The 16,760-nt window shown below is 43.1% G+C and overlaps 1 protein-coding gene across 4 annotated transcripts in view; it reads right to left on the reverse strand.

Moving 5' to 3' along the window:
* KDM2B (lysine demethylase 2B) overlaps nt 1-16,760 on the reverse strand; it is a 105,711-nt gene that overhangs the window by 77,117 nt on the left and 11,834 nt on the right. For 3 of the 4 annotated variants that reach the window (XM_033076000.2, XM_033075999.2, XM_033076001.2), the window contains exons 5-6: nt 4,124-4,302; nt 2,249-2,355 (exon numbers count right to left, since the gene is read on the reverse strand). In XM_033076000.2, coding sequence (XP_032931891.1) covers nt 2,249-2,355; nt 4,124-4,302 — 286 coding nt within the window. The remainder of the gene's footprint in view (nt 1-2,248; nt 2,356-4,123; nt 4,303-16,760) is intronic. The other variant, XM_033076002.2, reaches the window with a different exon arrangement.

Raw genomic sequence — 16,760 nt, forward strand, 5'->3', positions numbered from 1 at the left:
CTTAACATGATCTCCTTAATAAGGGCTCAAATCCTCAGGATACTCACAGCAATAGCTGGGACCAGTATCTCTACAGGAAAGGCTCAAGTTGAATTCCCAGAGATGGAGGAAGCCAATCTCTTGAGTTCATCTTTAAACCAGACGAGTTCATTGAAGAGCAATCTCTTAAGAGAGTCACTGAGCACACAGAAACCACTTCTGCCTCAAGACAGCCCCTGCCTGGACTGCAGACAGTCGAAGTTCAGAAGACAATTTTTAGGAGTGGCATCATTTTACACTCATACCATTGTTACAGTCCTGCCAGGGCATCAATGCCAGCACCCAATAGCAGACAGGTTACTGAGAGCCACAAGATCTTCATCCTGATCTGGTACAGCTTCTCTGGTGCTCACAGACTGTCACTGTTTGTTACTGGTTTTATCTTTGTGGCTTCTTCAGACTGATGAGGGGTTTGTGCCAGCAGTGCTGTAAATCATCCTTCTCTAGTCTTTCTGTGAGATGACACTCAGTAGCAACATCCTCATCACTCCAGCTGCATCACCCTCGCCTTTAACACTCACGCCTGGTAACTCCTTTTCCCAACATCAAACTCCATTGTCACATTTCAGGCGTTCACAGCCTTTCAGTGTTTAGCTTCCCTGTACCTATCACATCTACGAGTTTATCAAGCTGTCAACCTCCACCTTCCCTTTGCCAGTGACAGCAACCTCCACGGCTCTGTGTCTGCTTCTTCATCAGGCATCTCCTGCCTTTCTACCAGGCCACCCTCCACAAATGGGAAAAACTCCATGTCAAAATCTGTTGAATTGGTATTTCTCTGAAATCCGTTTGAAACCTACCATCTGGCATTTCATGATGAACTGCAAGCCCATATTCTGCTTTTTCTGTTAAATTCTGTTAGTCATGTTGCTACCTTATCCTTCAAACCATCTCTGCCTTGCTGTGTTTACTTGCTACATCTTTTTCAGCATCTGGAGTGTGCCTGCTCTAAGAAAGGAATCGTTTCCTTTACTTCTCACCTTGTACCATCCATGAATCCTTAGGCCCTGAATTATGATTCAATTTCTTAGCTCTGGCAAATTATAAATAATGTTATTTAGCTTACCAACCACTTGGGAAGCAAGTGCTGCTTTGCTGCTGGTTTATTGTGTGACCTCAGGCAAGTCACTTAGGACATTTCCAAATGCATGGGGCACTCCAGTCCACATCCAGTTACACTAATGAGCAGTTTGAGCCTTTCAAAATGTAGGAGTATCTTTAACTTCCACTGAAATCAGTGGTGCTGAGCATAATCCCTAATGTTTATCACAGAGCCTCCTCTTTTATGGAGACCTTTACCTTTCAAAATGTTTATTTTTACAAAACAAGAGTAAAAGCTACATATCACTTCCTGAGTGCACACTCCTTTGTATCTGTTAGTACCAATCTATTTTACAGTTTGGAAGGAGTTCTGAGTGATTTGCAGAACACCAGAGGTCAGTTCAACAGCAGAGCCTGGGATGCTGCCAGCACTCAGTCTAGCCAATAAAACAGAAACAGCAGTGAAGGGCTTCCAGGATTACCTGGTGTTCATCAGCCATACAGGTCATTACATCATTAAAGGAACCCCTATCTCAGCTGTACTCATTCCCATGAAACTTGCAGTGCACATTTTGAGGCCCCCAAATCGTTCCTTTTTCCAATCACCACATAAAAATTTCAAGGAAGACATTAAAGCAGAAGAAAAAGCAAGGTGAGCCTATGCTTGCCCAAAACCTAGAGCTGAGATAGGCAGAACCAGGGACAAACTCTTGTGATCAGTCTCAAACCTGCCCTGAGCGGGTCCTGAGCCTGGACACTTAATCCAGTCTTTGACCTTGCTCTTGAAAAAGTGAATAGAAAAGCAAACTGGCAGGAAGGGCAGTGGCAGAATTTCTACTAAGTCACACACACCATCAAAAATGGCTCTTTTCACAAAACATTTCTCAGCTAATAACGTCTGTCATTAGCAGTTTAGAACCTGGGCAGGATCTGAGCCCAGCCTAAAGCAGGACTCTGACTATACTGTAAAGTATCTGTGTGATGTGATTTCTTTGGGCAGCACTTTCAGAGAATTTACTACTTAAGGTCAATCTGCCACTTTCAAAACAGAGTTGCTCAAAACTGAAAAATAAAAATGCACTTTCCAAAAAGACTTGATTAAAGACTGTATTCAAACAAAGTTAAAATTATTGAAGGCAATCAAGAGCAGAGCTTTTTAAAGACTTACTTTTTCACTTTGGGGTATTTCATCTCTGAAATAGCATTGGTAGCATCCGTCTGTCTCTCCTTCAAGTGCTGTGGCCACATATTATCCACCCAGTCGACCAAGTCCACCTGAAACGCCACCAGAATGAACTGTTAGCTCCTGAACACATGGTAGGACATATTCTTGTTGGCTAAAACTCCTCCAGTGACAGCAGCAGATGCTCACAGAGAGAACCTCGCTGTTCAGCAAAAGTCCAGTGCACCCAACTTGTTAAGGTGCAGCATTTCATCACCACAACTCAGCCCCTTAAAACACAGGGGAAGGAGAGTTTTACACTCAATTTACCTGGGTGCAAATTCTGCACCTTGACCACCTTCTCTTGTACTGTCTGTGACATTTTTGTAGCCAACAGCCCAGATATTGCATTTATGAAGATTAAAATGCAAACATAAAAGGGATTATACGATGCTAATATCTTCCATTTCAAGGAGGAAATAGGACTGATTCCATCGACATCACAGCTGTATGTGAAAACAAAACTTGCTTACTGCCCTGATCTGAAATAATTCCCACATTCTGGTGTTGCAACCCAGAGTTTGCACAGCAGGGAACCTAAATCAGGGATTTCTGCCTCACACGGGCTCAAAACTCTGCAGGATTCAAGGCAACATCTTACACAAATATATGGGAGCTGACTTTACTGGACTTGCACAACACCCTCTCTTCTACTCCCAAGGGAATGCAAATCTCTCAGTGCGATCTGAATATTCCTGGTTTTACAAACAACTGTGCACTCAGGCCATTTTAAACAGCTATGAAATAACCATTTACACGTGATAACAGGTACCTAACTGCCTGTTTCATTTCTAAGCACCCAGGAAATTTGCACAGATGTTTTAAAAGCTCGCTGAACACAATGTGTTTGGGAAAAACCGGGATCAATTGAACACAAGAAACTCCCCAGAGCACCTTCAAATTGCCCGCTAAGTGTCTGAATGACAGCAAAAATCTGAATGAACTTCTAAATATGTGTTTAGTATTCAATTTGCGATTTGTGTGTAAAAGAACAAAGGAGTCTAGTTAAGAATTCCTTCAACAAATCAGCAATTAGAACTGCCATCTATTTGTGACCTGTTCAGGCAGGGGTGTGGTGTTTGTATTGTCTTCTTGGGTAAGAGATGTCCCCAGCAGAAAAAACTGCTGCTGCAACTAGGAAACGACTTAGAAGTCAGGTGAAAAGTGTCTGAAAACAAAACATCATAGAGCTGTAGTTTTACACCCAGCTACATGCTAGCACAGCACACATGGCTACATTTCAGAGATAAATGAAATCATCTTTACTAATAAGGTCACAGTTTCATGCCAGTGACTCCAGCAGAAATAAAATCACAAAAGCCTTCTAACTTTAAAATGTATGTACAAATCTACCCCCTTCCACCACTGCCAATTCTGATAGAGCAGCGATTATGCTGATTTAATTATGTAAATATTTCTACATTTAACAATTGTGTTTCCAACTTTTTTGCTTTGGAGCCCCCTGGGTTTTTTCAGGTAAAAGGAGTGTTCATATATAATGGATCCAAGCATCCTGGTTGTTTAAGTTCCTTAGAGGAGGAAAAATACTAGATAGATATTTAATTTTGGATGAAGTTTCCCCTAAATACCTTGAGAGGAACTGTGTATCAGTGCAAATTGCATGATTAACAGCTCATCAGGTACCTAATTCCTGTAAATTAAGTTCCACTGTCAAGGAGACCAGCTTTCTACTTGGCTGGAAATGAGATCCTGACACTAAACGAGCAGGAGTTCCGGGCACTCCCCATTACCTTGTTGAAACTCGCTGATTTATTTCTGGGAAGAAGCTGAAACAAAGCCCATCCCCACGGGCTCCCTTACCACGTTGGGACGCTTGACAATGTTCTCCAGTTTGGTGTGACTGAACTCCAGGCTGATGACGTTGTAGAGCTTCTCCCGCTGCGCCTCGGGGGTCTCGTAGTACCTGACAAACTGAGACATGCTCATCTCAACTCCTCTCTGGGTGTTCACATCCATCACATCCACGATCCGGCGGCTTCCTGCAAACACAGCAGCAGCTCAAAACATCTGCCTTGCCTTCATTTATGTATATATACACATATGTATGTTATTTTATACATATATCAGTTCTCAGTGACTGCAGGGAAACGGCAGGAAAAGAGGATGAGAGCAGTACCAGCCTTCCATGGCTCCTAAGAAACTCAAACAGTGAGTAAGGAACTAACTTGGAACTGGGCTTTTTGCCCAATATGCTGCTGAACAGGTCACCTGGTGCTTCACAGAGATGGAGAGAGCAGTTTCCTCCTTTATGTGAATTGATGTGAGCAGGAGTACATTAAAAACTATGAAGAAGTGATACAATATGGTAGCAGGGGGCAGGCAAGACAAATTGCTCTCCAAATCATACTGCAATTTTCTAAACATCCATATGTCTCTCAAGATGCTTTTACTCATGTACAAAAACTATCCACGAAGAGCAAAAACTGCCTTGCATCACTGGGTACTGTAAACTGCTGAACATTCCCAATTCCAGCCAGCAGCAGTGGGGATGAAAGCACTAAATGCCATAGAGGAGTGAGCTCCCACTTTGGATCTCTCCACAAAAACTACAGGCCATACTTTCAGCTCCTCAGTGGCAGACATACAAGTCTCATTAGCACCAGAATGTTGAGCAGCAGTTTTAGTCGAGCCTTTAGCTTTACACAGATTAATCCACAATCTTCTCTTCGGCCAACTGGAAGGTTTCACCTCTCCCAGCAATTTCATCATCCTAATTAGCAGTTCATTTGTGTGTGAGTGAACAGGAGCCCATGAGAGACATGCCTCATTTCCAGGAGAGGATTCCAGCAAACAAACTCCCAACGCTTCCAGAAAATCTCTCCAAAACAATTTTCACCAATGAAGAAATAACTCAAAATAAATTGCATTAATACAAAATGTTGGGCTGATATGCACCATCAGAGGGAATTATTAATAATTACAGCACCTGGCCTATCATGTGCTTGGGAGCAGTATTTCAGCAAGAGTGATAGCTTGGATTGCTGCTCTCCATTACAACATCCTTAGCCCCTGATAGCAATGACAGTGACAGATGTGATAATGATTCTGCAAAGGAACTCAAGACCATAAAGCCTTGAAATCAAAAAGAAAAATTTATATAGTGTAATTCTGGAATAGTCCCACCAGCCTGTCAGTCAAACTCCTCATTCCAAGGCCAGGGAACAGGAGTCCATCCTTGGGCTGGGCTTGGGACTGTCTGGAGTGTTGCCACCTTGAGGCAGGATGGGGAAAGTTTAGTTATGTGTGAAAAACACAAGAGTCCTTGAATTTGGTGTCTGCATGTTTGAAACAACATACATAAAACCTAGTTATGGATTGGAGGTTTTGTTGTGGTTTTTTAACTGTAAGATTTACTATCTGGGTGAATGGTCTTTTTTCAATTCCGCAGGTTAGCAGCTTGGGGTGGAGTGCTGTTAAACAGGCCCCTAATGAAATCCATCCTGATCTCTGCTTCCAGAACCTGGATCAAAGCAGTGGCTACAGCCCAGAAGGGTTAAGGAAACAGATACTGCAAAATTGTATTTGAAGGGCTGTGTGGCTGAACCTGGGATCTGCCATATTTTAGTCTAGATTTGATCTCAGCTTTGCTGGAAGCAACCTTGTAGAGCCTCTCAATTATCCTTTCCAAAAGAAAATTCAGTAGTTACCTGATGAATTAAGAGTATGAGGAGCAGTTCAATAGCAGGTTTGTTAAATTAACACGATTATCAATTACAGGCAGAAGAGCTTAAGATTTGAATTGATAATCTCTTGACTTCCAAATTAAAGAGTAATTTGAGGGGATGTTTTTCTCTTAAGCCACACTACTGTCAAACAAGCCCATACATAATGATCCTTGGAGTACTGCTCACAGAATCTGAGATGTATAATTACAGGTTCACATCCTGGTGTTCACTGCCCACTGCACAGTGGCTCTGGCTCACTGCCAGCTTTATCTCTTCTGTTCTGAAAAGATTCAGCTCTTTTTTCTATCTTCTGTTCCTAGTACAAGGTGAAAAAATATCATCTAGGAGAGTAAAGAACAAGGGAAAGAAGCACACAGAGGCTCCAAAAGTGATGGCAGGCTGTGAGATCTCAGGTCAGGCTGGATTTCTGAGCAGCTCCACACACATTTTACCATGATCCATTTCTGTTAACCAATTCCTGGACATCCCCTAACCACACTCTTACCATGTTCTCAAAGAATGGAGCCCACTCAACCAAGCCTAGGGCAGCCCAGCAGGATCCCAGTGATCCTGGCAGCCTCTCACTCTCGTTCCCACCAGTCCCTCACTTCAGCTCTTCACCCACTGGACATGGATGAACAGACACCTGGAGCCCTGGCAAAGTCTCTTACTGCAGGGGAAGCTGCAGTGCACTGTGCCCCACTTCACCTTTGACTCCCCTGGGTGTTTTTCCAACAGAGCTCTGCACTGGGCAGTGTGGGATTAAGAGGCACTGCTTCATCTCTGGCAGCAGATGTGACTCAGAGGTGGAGTGCTGGTGCTGGGGGATTTTACAGCCTAAAGAAACATCTTCCTCTCCTGCTGCCTGCTCATGGAGCACAGGTGAATCCCCAAAGGATCACAAAGACAGTAACTAAGAAACAAGCTAGTGCCATCTCTGACAAGGGGAACAGACAACAGCAAGAAAGAGACAGAAGAATCAATTGCAGGGATGTAAGTTGGAAAAAAAATCCATCAGGATGAGCTACAGAAGAACTATGCCTTACTTAAAACCTTAAAAATGTTTAAAGTTACTCCAGCCCATGTATTAGTAAAATCTCCATTAAAATTAAGGGGACAGTAGCATATATAATATCAGTTCCCTTTATTTAGAGGCCTAATGACCAAGACACTGTAGAGAGTCTAATAGATTGAATTGTACAACATTTCTATAAGATGTAATTTTTATTTTTTTTTTCCACATAGAAGTGAACATCTGGAGGAAAAACTACTTTGTATGGGGTCCCTGGACAAGTTGGCTTGGTACAGACTTGGTCCTTTCTGTTCTGGGCTTCTTGGTAAAACAAGAGCAACAGGGAAACAAACCTTGTCCCCTTGTCAGAGAGAGAACTGCCCTTCAGGAATGCAGGCTACACAGGCACCCTCCCTGCACCAGCAAATGGTTTCCCAAATCACCAAGCCCACCCCAGATCCTTTGGGAATGATGGGCTCCAGCCCCAGAGTAATTCAGCAACGCTCTTGTTGATCTCCCCTGCAGAGTTTGCACCCACACTTCCCTCCAGGTATAGAATATTGTAAGAATTTTCCAGAGAGGGAACAGAGAATGGAAAATGCTGAAACTATGGTCATCTCCTCTGTTGTCCAACAGCTGTCATTTTTTATTTCTAACAAATGAAGCTCTGCCTTCCCCTGCCCTGAGCTTCAGGTTATCCAAGCTGCCAGACTCCAGCCTTCAGCATGGCCCATCCTTTTGCATGACATGGATTTAGCATGGATATTTGGAGCAGTGCAAGCAAGGCAAACATAAACCACACAGCAGAGTATGAGAAATGCACAGGAGGTGTGAATCAGAGCTGCAAATGACACCAGAGTTTTCTAGGCTGTGGTCTCTTCTCCAGCACAGCACCAGCAGGAAAAGGTGCAACTCCCCCACAGCAGAGGAAAGAGGAAATGTCCTTTCTGTAAGAATGATTATCAAGCCTGTCCATTAAGAGGATAAAGCTACCTTGGGGAATTATTTTAACCCTCTGTGGCTGAATTGAGATCTGTGCTGAAGGTACAATATAGTGTTGACAACCAGAAACCAACCTCCAATGCCGAGGGACCGGCCCACTGCCCCCGCCTAATCTTTATGCTTCTTATGAGGAAAAAAATCCTCGGTTTGTAAAGCAGGATTTTTGGCAGAGCCTCAGGAAATCTGCCAGCCTCGCTAGCGGGTTAATTGTACCTAAAGACTGAGGCTTTGACTTGCATCCCAGTTAATCCCCCCGGAGCTCCCGGAGCTGGAAGCACGTATTCTTCTGATGCCCACGGGAGACTATTATGATATCCCCTGCTAACTGGGAGGGATGTGAATCCGAGCAGAAAGTCCTTGCTCAAGTGGAGCTGTTCCCGACATCCCCTGCATCTCAGAGCGAGGGTACGAACAAATTAAGAGACGCGTCCGGATCCCATCGCTCCCGGTGCCACCAGAGGGCACAGAAGAACAAAGGGAAAGGAGCGGGGACCTCGCACGGAGCTCTCCGCGACACCTCCTCTCCCAGCCCCGCAGGGCCCCGGAACCCCAAAGGCATCCCCTGGGCAGGGCTGCTGTCCCTCCTCTCCCGGCCAGCTCCGTGTCCCCAGCGCCAGCCGAGCCCTCCAGCGGGGTCACAGCATCCCTGTGGAACTGTGCCTGACACGAGCCTGGGCCCCTCTGCAGCTTTATCATTTGATATCAAAGTGCCCAGGTGCGATCAGCAGCGGGAGGAGCTGTTTGCACCCAGCAAAAGGTGTGCAGAGCACGGCCACAGGAACCCTCTGCGGCCACAGGAACCCTCTGCAGCCACAGGAACCCTCTGCAGCCACAGGAGCGGGCTGGGGAAAGGGCTCAGGCAAATCATGTTTTAGTGGCATTATATGGAATTAATCAGTATCCTTACACCCACCCAAAACATGGTTTCTAGTGATTCTTAGAAGCTTCAGTCAGTGAAAAGCACATAGAAAAAATTCCTTATACAAAGAAGCATTTTACGTCTAATTTTTGTACAGCATCCCAACGCATTAACCTGTAGCATAAGCATACTCTAGGTGGCTGAAAACCACAAATAACAATTGCATAAAAAAAATAATACAAGGTCCAGGAAAAGTGTGATGGGATATAACTTTGGGGAAAATCTTATGGTTTATTTATCTATCAAAAATTTTTAAGACCATTAATAATTTCCTAAAATGTCTCAACATAAAATATATCTAACAGTAACAACATAGAAAAATGTTGTAAAAATTATAACCTTTCTAACACCTCTGAAACCTCATCATCAACCCATAACGAGGAAAACTTGATTTCCCTCATACTTTGCAATTAGGAAATGGGAGATGTTCAACTGCACTCACATTACCAATCAACATGTGCACTATGCCAGCAATCCTGCAGCTCCCCTTTATCTGGAAGGGTATTTGAAGGTGTCAAAGGGTTCAACACCCCCACACATCTTGTACCCACACTTATGAGAACATCTGAAGAAATACATAATTACATCAAACCTACAAAACACGCTGGTATTAATATATATTTTTTTTAGGTAAAGGCACTACACTTGAAGGTATTTTGAACTAAGGTATATTGTGACACTAAAGCACCACAACTACCATTTAATATTTAGGATTTTGAGTGGGGTCACTCCAAAATAAACAGCTCATTTCTAGTCTGGATGAGATAAAGCAGAGGATGCTTATTGCAGTGTGACTCTGGGGAGTTTTTCTAAAACAGCTGTTCTGCTTGCTTTTCCCACATGGACAATTCATCTTTAAATCCACCTGTAGACAGAGGCTTTGAGATGCCTGTGACCACAACAACACATCACTTCAATCTCACTTCCATGTCCTGATGTCATGGAACTACATTCTCTTGAGAGCTTGTATTTTTGTTGTAATGTTCATCCAAAGCAGATTTATTGCTGTTTATATCTGGACATGAACATGACTGTTTTAAGCAAAATTGTCCCAGTTTAACTAGGATCTTTTTTTAAGAGTTTGCCTGTGTTAGGCAAAGGACAAACTTAAAGACAGCTCAAACAGGAAGTTCAGCTCTAAAAATAGAACTGGTTCTACTTCCAAAATGGCAAGTCAGCGGACGTGCTAAACATAGGCAAGTCAGTGTTATAATATTTCATTTTAACTTCTAGGAGAAAAAAAACAAAAACAAAAGGCATAATGAGAGAGCATCAAAGGCCTTCTTTTTATTTCTTTTATTACACAGAAACCCTAATCATGGCTCAAAGCTCACTCACCAGGCACTTCTGATGCACAGAGTCCCAGTGGAAAGTTATGTCAGAGGTGGAAGGGTAAATCCATCACAGCTTAGCCCAGCACTGGTTAGTGCTGAGAGCAAAAGAAGCCTCAAAAATGATAAAAACAATAAATGTATATATATTCCTCCACCTTTCTGTGAGGGTGAAAGACAGTGTGAGTTTTTTGCTGGTTCAACTTCCTGAGGCACCCCACTAGAAGAAAGAGGAAAGCCTGTGCCAGCACACAGGAGGGGAGGAGAGAGCAGTGCCAGAAGTGAGGAGAGAAGGAAGAGAATGAGCAGGATGCCAATTTAGAGTTGCTTAATTGGTATGGCAAAAAAACCAAATTGTTGGATGCAATAGGGAGCACAAGGAACAGAGACACTTCCCCATAACAGGCAGCAGCAGCAAAACCAGGGGCTAGTTTAGGTGACAAAGGGATGGTCTGGCACCAGAGCCTGGTGCTGGTACTAGAGGAGATGTTTCTATTTCCAGTCTATCAGGAACACTGGGGAAGTTTTAACCTCTATCTGCCCCAGGTCCTGGTTTCATGATACAAACTGTTCACCAATACTCAAGGAACTGATGAGGCTTAAATAATTTTTTTTTAAATGGGGTCAGCTCCCTGCCTGCTTCCCAGCACAGTTCCACAAACATCAGGGCAGGATGTGCAGGCAGCACTGGCACTGTGGGAAATCCCACAGTGACACCAGCCACAGCCCCAGCTCCCTCCTGCTATTACACACTGCAGCTTTTCTTCTTAAACAATAAACTGGTTAAGAGGCACAAAACCAGTAAGTGTTAAATGAAGCAAAAATGCTCTGAAAGTCTGCAATACAACACTTTAATAGACAGAGATTTCCACTTTATTCATGCACTTCTCCACCTTAACACTGGTGGATGCCTAAGTCCCAAAGGGTTCCTTCAGAGCTGCTACAAACCACTTCAATTTTCAACAAATTAGAGCCCTCAGACTGCAGGAAAATCACTAATGGAACCTTCACTTGAAAAAAATCCATTCAGAAACTTCACTGTCTAGTTACTAATTTTAATTCTGCCCAGGAGAAAACACAGTGCAGCTCCACAATTTTGTCATTCTTCCTAGCCCTGAGCTAACATGGAGGAGGTCAAAAACCACATTAGGCTGTCTGATTGACATATGGGACTGCTGGTGTCCCACAAAAAAGGGATAGATTCCATAGAAAATAAAAAACCCCACCTGTCCAGTCCTACTGGTCCAGTTCACAGCAAAGTGTGTTGATCTCTCACTAAAGGTCCATGGTTGGCAGCAGTATCCTAAGAGCACTTCCTTGAGGCTTTATCTGGAAGGATTTATCTGTACTTCCTCACAAACTTCTATGGAATTAGGGAGTAAAACAAGTTCTGTACAGTACAGCAGCATCCCCAAGGAAAGAGGGATACAGAGAAAACAGGAGAGGTCGCTCAAGGGAAAAGAAAGAAAAAATTATAAAGACAAAAGGATGAGCCAGTAAACCTCCAGTGCTGTACTTTGGAAAGAGAAACCTGCTAAACAGACTTGGAATCAATCATTTCAATGAAATAGCACATTATATTCTATTTTATTTTACTTTTATTGGCCAGATGTTTCCTCTTTGCAGTACTCAAATTTAAAAATAAATGCAGCAGCTAGGATTCTGTCCAGCTCATACCAACACTACTTATAAACCCCTTTGTTGACAGACCATTGGTTTGACTCCATCTGAGCTTACAGGCACTGAGAAATTATCATTTTCACTGGCAATATTTATTTGCTGATTTTAAGCCTGCCTTAGCACATTTCCCAGTTTAGAGTATGAAACATGTTGACAGGCCCAATAGCATGGCCATGAGCAATCTGGGACTTGACTTTAAAAACAAAGCATTTTTTAAATACTTCACCTTTTTAAAACAAGCTTTGGTCACAAAACAACATGACAGAGGAAACAATTTATTTTTATGGACTGGATCTCAAACACATGTTTGTGAATAACATCTGAGACAAATCAGTGGGGCCCTGATGAAAGCTGCTTTCTGATTCTCCATTTTTCCCTTGGAAAGTTTGCAGGCAGGTACATAACCCAGCTCCCTGAAAACACAGGTTTGGGGTTTGGAGCCTCAGATCAATGGGAATAGCAGTGACATGTAATTATTTTACAGTCACTTGTGAGGAACATCCAAGTGCAGCCTCCTCCTGCAGGGAGCCATCCTTATCTCCTGCCTCAAGGTGCTCTTGGATCCCCTGCTCCAGGGCTCCTGTGGGTCTGAGTCCCTTGATGAAGTCAGGGTGTGACCTGCAGGCTCCAGAGGCTGAGGTATCCTCAGTCAGAATTCTTACAGCCCGAGGAACACGTTCACAAGTTGGTATAAAACTACACAGACATTAGCCTTCCAAACTATGGATGTTTCATTAACTCAGTTTTCTTAATATCCCAACAGTCCCACTTAGATGAAAAGAAAAAAAGCAGAACCCAGAGAGCAGGGCACAGATCACACAGTGAGGCACAAAAACCCTGTGAGAAATGAGGAGAAATCTTACAATGGATGGAAATATTTCATCCAAGTACCTCCCCTCCCATGAGATCAGTGATGACTCCTCTCCCCAGAAGAGCCAGGTCCAGTGTGTTTTGAAAAATGCATTATTTGGGTCCCAGGAGCAGAGCACAGACCTCACTGCTTCCTCCTTGTCCCTCCACACAAGACTCCTGGAGGCACAGCAGTTAATGACTCCTGACTCAGCTCTTCTGCTCTTCCCAAAGTGGCATTCTCATTCACAGGACAAATCCCCACACCAGGGGAGAACCATACATCTTAATCAAGACTTAGATGCAAGTCTGGGGGCAGACTTTTGCACTTCCTTTGAGCAGCCAGTTTAATTTTGGGAAGTGCTCCTTACAACAGAGCCTCTCTAATGAGCCTCCCTCCTAACTCCTCTCAGTCTCCAATTTCACAACTTCCTTGAAACAAATGGAGCATTGCTCTATAGAAAAAGCAACACTGGGTCCCTATTCAGCAGAAATGATGGAAAGTTTTCTGAGCTGCAGTGTGTGGCTGCTTTGTCCTTCTTTTGTATCTACACAGCTAATTTTCTTTCACAGGATGGAGAACTGTACATTGATTAAGACAAAATTTCCCCTACTTGCCTGCAGACCACACTACGAGCCTCTCGACTTGCTTTGTAGTTGGATGTGAATTCAACCATGATACAATTTTCAGAACAGATCAATTTGAGAGGAGCAGCAAACACGCTGGAGGAATGAACCAAAAAATCACTAGGAAGCAGCTACTCAGGGACACTTCTCTGATTTGCTTGCAGCTTTTTTGAGTAGCTGCTAACAAAAAGTTGAACATTTGCACAGCCAGCTCGGGGACCATTGTGCTGTGACACCACAAGAAATGTGTGCTAATGTAAAAGGAGTTTTACACAGTCCCTGCCCTCCCTCCTGCCTTTACCCACCTGACCTGCAGTCACCACCAGCACCACAATTTTCTCTTCCATGGAAACACAGCTTATGATTCTTGATTCAGTACTGAATGAAATTTATATTTATGTATGTCTATAATAGACATCTATAAACGTGTGTACAGTTTTTAATAGATATATAAAACATTTTATAAAGCCAGAATAATTATTATATACAATGTTTATATCTTTTTCTATTCCTTTTCCAGTATCACCTGCTTCCAGAAGCATGGATTAGGGGGTTCTTGTCTCTTTGTGAAATTCCTGGCATGTATATTCTCATTTTAGCTGGAATTCCTGGGGACTACAGCAGTGTGTGTATTTAAGAGAACAAAAATGGCTGGATGAAAGATGCAGAGCCTCACATAACTTATGGCTGTTAGCTACATTTGATGGGCAGTAATCCTTTCTGTCCCAGCTGAATTTAAATTATTTACATCAGTCTGCTGACATTAACTAGTCAGGGAATTTGTTCCTCCCCACCACAGTCCCTGCACAAAGAGGTCATGTCTTGCTACATTCACTACATCATTTACAGTTTACAGGAAAACTAGAAACTGAGACTCCCCAAATTCTGACTTTAGCAGATCATTCCAGCTAAAATCAGCCTGGTTCCCACCTGGGAAAACAAGGCCACATGTTTTACTGTGTACTACTGTGCTGCAGAATTGTAGCTCCTCCTAGAATGAGCTAAATGCTGCAACACCAAACTTCACAAACCTTGCTAAGGGCTTTCCCCTGTGGGAAAAAAAAAATTAAATTAAACAGCCAGGGAAATACTCCTTGGCAGGTCTGATTTCATCCAGTGATGTTAATGAAAGCTCAGATCCTCACTTCAGTGCACTATGATGCACTTAGTGAATAAAGCATGAGCAGATGTGTAACAGCACACAGCATCTCCTCCAGAACTTGTCAGCAGCACGAGGGGAGGCTGACCTGCACTTGCAGTGCCAAACCCCCCCTACTTATAGGACTTTCCCTTGAAAACATCAGGGATATAATGATGTAATTTATTCTATTATCTTGCTCCACTGACACCATGATTATAAACTCATAGTTGAGGCACAGACCTTCACACATATTTCTTTAAACAGTCAATTTGCAACTGAAATTTTTGGCTCTGCTCCTATTCTTTTGGTGTTTCTAATGAGAAGGCAAATCCCAGCAATAATCAAGTATTTCTTCAGCTACTCCCACCAAAGAAAGCAACAGGATATGTAGAGCCTTGGTTTTCCTTTCACCCTTTGTCTTGAGATCAAAGCCTGCTGCCAGATCTTTGGGGATTTGACAGAATCACAGGAATCAAGTATTGAAATGATCTATTAGGTCCCATCTTGTGCATCATCTCCGTGGGCAGATGAAGATTGGTCTTTACAGCAGTTACTGGAGCTTGCTTACATTTGCTCTTTACTGCCATACCTCAATGCACAAATTGTATCACAATTAAAAGCTTTGCTGCTTTCAACTTTTCTTGGATTCTTTATACAAGATGAAAACACCAAAGCCTTTCAATGCAGTTTGTGAACACAGCAACCAAACATTTCCTATGCTTGTGAGCATCAGGGCCCAGTCTACAGCATCAGATTTTAACAGCAAATTGCATGACTGATGACACATCCTCTGCTGCTCCTACACTTTTTTTTCCTTTAAATTCTATAAATAAACCCATAGTGAGTTAGTTAAATAAAATCAATCAGTGAGTTGATGTCAGTTGTTAGACCACCCCATGAATAGTCTAAGTCCTGTACGTGCACTGTTCCCACTGATACAATGCCTGGCTGGGCACGGTGAATTCCACAGGACAATGCTGCTGATCCTACAGAAGTGACCGCTGTGGTCACAACTTTAACCTCTTCAGCCCAGAGATCACAATAACCCAAAGTCTCTTTTCTTTCCTACAATCCTCAGCATGTTTGAAATGTCCCCTTTTGCCACTTGCTGGGATTGCAAGCTCTGCTTTGGGGGTGCACAACAAATACCTACCCTGGCACACAAAGCTGCAGCAGCCCAGAGAGGGAGGAGCTGATGCACATCACAGACCCAGCACCACCTTCATTCATTTAGGTTTTTATTTACTTTATTTAGGTGCAAGTGTAAAAGCTGAGATTCAATAGTCTTAGGTTGTGGGCCTGTGGCAAGCAAACTGAAAATAGGTCAGCTAAAAATTAGAAATAAAAGCAAATACATCCAGACTGGCCTCTACTGTTCAGAGAGAAACACTGTGCTCGTGCAGGGCCTGCACACCTACCCAGGGAGACAAAGGCAGTGCAGAGTCACAGAAAAGCAGATACTCCTCTAAATTCAACCAGTGGTGACCCAAGAAAACCTCTTAAAAAAACCCAATAAAAAGAAGTAATCAGAGAAAGAGCAAGGAGCTCAGAGTCTGAGGCACACATCCATGAGCACTTCCTCTTTCTCTCCCCCTTCCATGGTTCACAGCCTCCAAAAGTATTCAGGGCTGCCAGCTTCAGACTGTGTGATGTCCATGAAGGACAATATAAAGACAAAATTCAAACAAATGACAAAATGGAATGCTTTGGTTTCCTGACATCAAAGACTAAAACAAATTACTGCATTCAGTTCTTGAATCCAGGAGTGGCTGGAGAGGGTCCACAGCAACCAGGGAATCCCTGGCTTTCAGCAGCTTGCTGAGCAACACAGTCACATTCCTCCTTGCTCAGCCCAGGCAAGGGATTCCCCTTGTTTTGCAGAGCATTTGGCATAAAACTCTCACAGGTACTTATGTGCACAGAGTGGAGCTGACAATCTGGGAAAACACACTTTTGCTTTTCTGCCCATCTATGACAGGCACCCCTGCAGAAATAACACCAAAGTTTTTGTGCAGATGTTTAAGAGCACTCTAAGAGGGTCAATGACCCTCAATCAAATTTTAAATCAGCTTATGAAGAGATGACAGTGACATTATGCCCTTCAGAATTAGAATCAAATCTACCTTATGCAATGAAATTACAAAGCTTAAGAGTTATTAAATTACCACAGAGCTTTACATCTTTCAAGAGTTGTCTCAAGTTCCTGAGCAG

The sequence above is a fragment of the Catharus ustulatus genome, chromosome 18, assembly GCF_009819885.2.
Source record: "Catharus ustulatus isolate bCatUst1 chromosome 18, bCatUst1.pri.v2, whole genome shotgun sequence".
Classification (NCBI taxonomy): Eukaryota; Metazoa; Chordata; class Aves; order Passeriformes; family Turdidae; genus Catharus; species Catharus ustulatus.